The 4782-nt window shown below is 33.5% G+C and overlaps 1 protein-coding gene across 2 annotated transcripts; it reads right to left on the reverse strand.

Annotated features, from left to right (window-relative positions):
• Window positions 1–3836: 3836 nt before the first annotated feature.
• On the reverse strand, window positions 3837–4782 carry LOC116169504. 2 transcript variants are annotated; one of them, XM_031485613.1, is made up of 2 exons: window positions 4719–4782; window positions 3837–4671 (listed from the first exon to the last, which is right to left on the reverse strand). In XM_031485613.1, exons 1-2 carry the CDS (start codon window positions 4752–4754, stop codon window positions 3895–3897), a joined length of 813 nt encoding a protein of 270 aa, XP_031341473.1. In that variant the 5' UTR covers window positions 4755–4782; the 3' UTR covers window positions 3837–3894. The 2 variants fall into 2 exon arrangements, with proteins under 2 accessions (XP_031341473.1, XP_031341474.1); XM_031485614.1 differs by having other exon boundaries at window positions 4715–4732.

Below are 4782 nucleotides of genomic sequence, written 5' to 3' on the forward strand. Positions count from 1 at the left end.
GCCAAAATAATTCGTACAGTTTGATTTATTAAAAGTTTCACGTATTGACTTGCTTTTCTTGCTTTTGGGTTCCTCTACATCTACCTGTTATGTATTTTAGTAGTTCTGTTTATATTTTGAGTCAATTTTTCCTACATTAACGGTATGAGTACAATCTAATTTCAATGAAGGATGTGAGAAAACAGCAAAATCCAACTCATATCCCAGTCCCAAAGCGCCCGTAACAAATTATAGTTGGACAAAAATATTACGCGTGCTATACGTTCATTAACCCAGAAAGCTAATTAATTTGTTTTTGAAACTATTTAATAAGAAAATATACTATGCAATTTGTTTCGCTATTTGAAATTCGCACGAACCAAAAATTTACCAGAAGCGAATTTGTGGGGTGGCGAAATAATCGTCTAGCTTATTTATTCCTATTGAAATCTAATACCATTATTAACCTAAAAGCTTTTGGTAATTAACGATTTCCTAAGGGAATGCGTTGTGATACTAATAAATGAAATTTGTCGTTTATAGTTTCATATGGTGAGACCGTAAAATTATAAATACTTGCCTATTACGTAGGTAAATGTACTTTGAGATTTTTGGGCGTAGTGCATTGCGCAATTACATACGATACCTACTTCAAGTTAATTTTCGCAATCTTAGGTAATTTGTGAACAAATTAAACGTTTTCATGGAATAGAAATACCAAGTGAAGGACACTAAATATCAATAAACAAGCAGTCATTAAAACATAAGCAAATGATGATGCCCTAAACACGATTTAGTGTAGGCGCAATTTTAGTAAAATAAACCTAGAACTGAGAATAATAGGGCTGAGCAACACACATTACTTCATTCCAGTAATACTCGTACTTGCATGAGCTGTATGAATAGTTTTCTTCTTTCTTTACTTAATTCTTATATTTAAAATGTCGCTTTGTTATTCACAATTAAATAATCTTATGCAAAGGGAGAAGATGGAGAGGAAACCTTCTCCTACCATACAAACTTGCCCTTTTTGCAAACCATTTTTAGCCAGGCAGTAGTAGGTACCTACAATTTAAATAATATATTAACATTTAGCTGTTCTTGGTTATTTAAATTTGTTTAGATCTTTACTTACTTCATTAGTGTCAGCGTTGAGTATTACTTTTCACTCAACGGTGTCAGTCAGTTTTCTCTTTCCTATCTTTTTTCTTTATCGGCTAGTCCCATTTCAATGGATACCATATGAACCCTTTCCATCCGTCGATATGCAAGAAATGAGTGAAATATTGCCGAATCCTTTCCTACGATACCATGAGGACTAGCAGGTTGAGCGAGGAAAGGATCGAAATCGAAGGCATCATCAGGGTACTGCAATACTTTGTATGGGGTTAGCTTTTTTTATATTTCTATTGTTATATACAAATTTAAGGGGAGTAAATGCGTATTATTATTATTATATTGTTATATACGAGGTACCTACCAGGACCTTTCTTATATTAGTTATATCCTTAAGAATATGTGTACCAGTTTTCAAAGCGTCGTGCACATGATACGTAGGTAGGCCTTTCTGAAATTAATCCTAGCGATTTTGGAACAGATCCATTTTTGACCATCCGTTTGTCAGTGTGCATGATAGTTTGTTTAGAAACCTGCGATCGCTTTGAAAATTGGTACACATGGTCTTAAGGATATAAGAAAGGTCCCTATTGTTTTTAAGTTACGTAGACTATCGAGTCAAAAAGTTTCACTCCAGGATCGTTCGGTATTCAGTTGTATCGGATTTTTATATTTGATTTTGTGACAATGGAAACTTTCCCTAAACATTTCTAAATTGTTCTCAAATATTTGAATAACTTAAAAGTACTTCCTTTTTCAAACAGTTCCAAGATTAGGCTACTAGTTCAAAAGCTACAGCCCTTTGAATTTTCTTTCGAAATTGGTTTCTAGTCTATAACTTTTTATTGAGAAGTCTGATCGAAAAAGTACGAATTGTTTTGGATTCTACGCACCAAAATTAATAAGAAAAAGTGTTTTCCCGAGAAATTTTGGTGTAGTCGATTTTTGGTAAAAAAAAGAAGGTTATACAGTGCCTTTTTTTGAGGTCCGAAAAAAAAATTCTCTCAGATCGACCCGGAAAAAAATATATCTTATAGAATATGGCCTGTAGAATCCATAATTTCAAACAGTTCCAAGATTGGGCTACTAGTTCAAAAGTTACAGCCTTTTGAATTTTCTTTCGAAGTTGGTTTCTAGTCTATAATTTTTTATTGAGAATTCTGATCGAAAAAGTACGAATTGTTTTGAATTCTACGCAACAAAATTAATAAGAGAAGGTGTTTTCTCGAGAAATTATGGTGTAGTCGATTTTTGGTAAAAAAAGGAAGGTTATACACTGCCTTTTTTAGAGGCCCGAAAAAAAATTGTCTCAGATCGACCCGGAAAACATTTTTTCTTATAGAATGAGGCCTGTAGAATCCATAATTTCAAACAGTTCCAAGATTGGGCTACTAGTTCAAAATTTAGAGCCTTTTGAATTTTCTTTCGAAATTGGTTTCTAGTCTATAACTTTTATTGAGAATTCTGATCGAAAAAGTACGAATTGTTTTGGATTCTACGCACCAAAATTAATAAGAAAAAGTGTTTTCCTGAGAAATTTTGGTGTAGTCGATTTTTGGTAAAAAAGGAAGGTTATACACTGCCTTTTTTGAGGCCCGAAAAAAAAATTGTCTCAGATCGACCCGGAAAAAAATTTTCTTATAGAATGTGGCCTGTAGAATCCATAATTTCAAACAGTTCCAAGATTGGGCTACTAGTTCAAAAATTACAGCCCTTTGAATTTTCTTTCGAAATTGGTTTCTAGTCTATAACTTTTGATTGAGAAGTCTGATCGAAAAAGTACGAATTGTTTGGATTCTACGCACCAAAATTAATAAGAAAAAGTGTTTTCCCGAGAAATTTTGGTGTAGTCGATTTTTGGTAAAAAAGGAAGGTTATACACTGCCTTTTTTTGAGCCCCGAAAAAAAAATTGTCTCAGATCGACCCGGAAAAAAATTTTCTTATAGAATGTGGCCTGTAGAATCCATAATTTCAAACAGTTCCAAGATTGGGCTACTAGTTCAAAAGTTACAGCCCTTTGAATTTTCTTTCGAAATTGGTTTCTAGTCTATAACTTTTGATTGAGAAGTCTGATCGAAAAAGTACGAATTGTTTTGGATTCTACGCACCAAAATTAATAAGAAAAAGTGTTTTCCCGAGAAATTTTGGTGCAGTCGATTTTTGGTAAAAAAGGAAGGTTATACACTGCCTTTTTTTGAGGCCCAAAAAAAATTGTCTCAGATCGACCCGGAAAAAAAATTTTCTTATAGAATGTGGCCTGTAGAATCCATAATTTCAAACAGTTCCAAGATTGGGCTACTAGTTCAAAAGTTACCGCCCTTTGAAGTTTCTTTCGAAATTGGTTTCTAGTCTATATGTAACTTTTGATTGAGAAGTCTGATCGAAAAAGTACCAATTGTTTTGGATTCTACGCACCAAAATTAATAATAAAGTGTTTTCCCGAGAAATTTTGGTGCGAAGTATTCGAATACTTCTCAAAGTATTCAAATACTTTGCGAAGTATTCGAATACTAAATATTTGTGAAAGTATTTGAGTTACAAATACAAATACTGTTCCCATACAAGTATTTAATTACAAAGTATTTGAATACTTTAAAGGATTTGAATACTAAAAAGTATTTACAAAATCGAATACTGCCCAGCTCTGGTTGAAACTTCCCAAAATGCCACCCCCTATATAAACTTGTTTAGGGTATTATTTTTCTTTTAACTTTATTAATATATACATATTCTTGTAACATTTTAACAGATAAAGAAAAATCTTAAGTCCATTTTTATTGAAAAATTAAGTTAAAAGATTAACCAGTTGGTGCGACGTGAGTTTCTCCTTGTACTACGGAACTGTTAGTGAGTGTTGTGTCAAAAGGTAAAACGGGAGAGTCTGGTGGAGGTGCTTCAATTGATATATCATAAGATAGTTCATTTTGATCACTTTGTGCACCAAGAAGATCAGTTTGTTGTTTCTCAGATGACGTAGCAGGTTCTTCTGTCGTCATTTGCGAACAAACTACTATTCTAGAGCTTATCGATGCAATCTCGTCTTTAATTCTCGTACATTCACTTCGAACGCAGTTTTCATATTGTTGTCCTAAACTTTCCATTTGATCATAAACCTTAGAGGCACTCACGGCTTCTACAATACGGTTACAACATTTTCTAGCTGATGTACATCCCTCTAAACTTTTTAGGCATTTTTCAATGTTTAAAACGGTCTCCCTAATGAGACTAATAACACCGATCACGTTAGCTTCTAAATTCATGTAACATTTGGCCCTTAACTGATTCTCGTGCGTTTCTTGGATAGTAACACATCGAGCAACTAAGTCATCTAAGCATTGACTTGATACTTGGTGACTGGTTAGTTGAACTTCTTCAACTGCAAGCCTTACTGGTACTAAGGAGACTGTTATATCTTTGGTACAGGCAAACAGCGGTTTCATCAAGTCTTTGACACTTTTGACTCCTGAGAAAATCCCCCTAATGCGATTTATGTAATCATCACGTATGTACATAATTTTTTCGTTGCTACACTTTATTCGTAATCCGTCACTAGAAAAGTTTTGAGCCAAAATGCCCTATAAGAATAACTGTATAAGCATTCAGATGCAGTTAAAGTACTTACTTGAAATGCGAACAAGAAAATGACAGTTAATTTCATTTTTCTACAACTGTCAAAAAAACCTGTC

Source organism: Photinus pyralis, unplaced genomic scaffold (assembly GCF_008802855.1).
Source record: "Photinus pyralis isolate 1611_PpyrPB1 unplaced genomic scaffold, Ppyr1.3 Ppyr1.4_LG4, whole genome shotgun sequence".
NCBI classification, from domain to species: Eukaryota; Metazoa; Arthropoda; class Insecta; order Coleoptera; family Lampyridae; genus Photinus; species Photinus pyralis.

What these genes read in the sequence shown, in the direction of transcription:
- LOC116169504 (XM_031485613.1), bottom strand. Translation starts at nt 4,754, where the DNA reads ATGAAATTAACTGTCATTTTCTTGTTCGCATTTCAA. An exon ending in TTTTCTTGTTCGCATTTCAA is followed by an intron (nt 4,672 to 4,718) that starts GTAAGTACTTTA and finishes TTATTCTTATAG; the next exon opens with GGCATTTTGGCTCAAAACTT.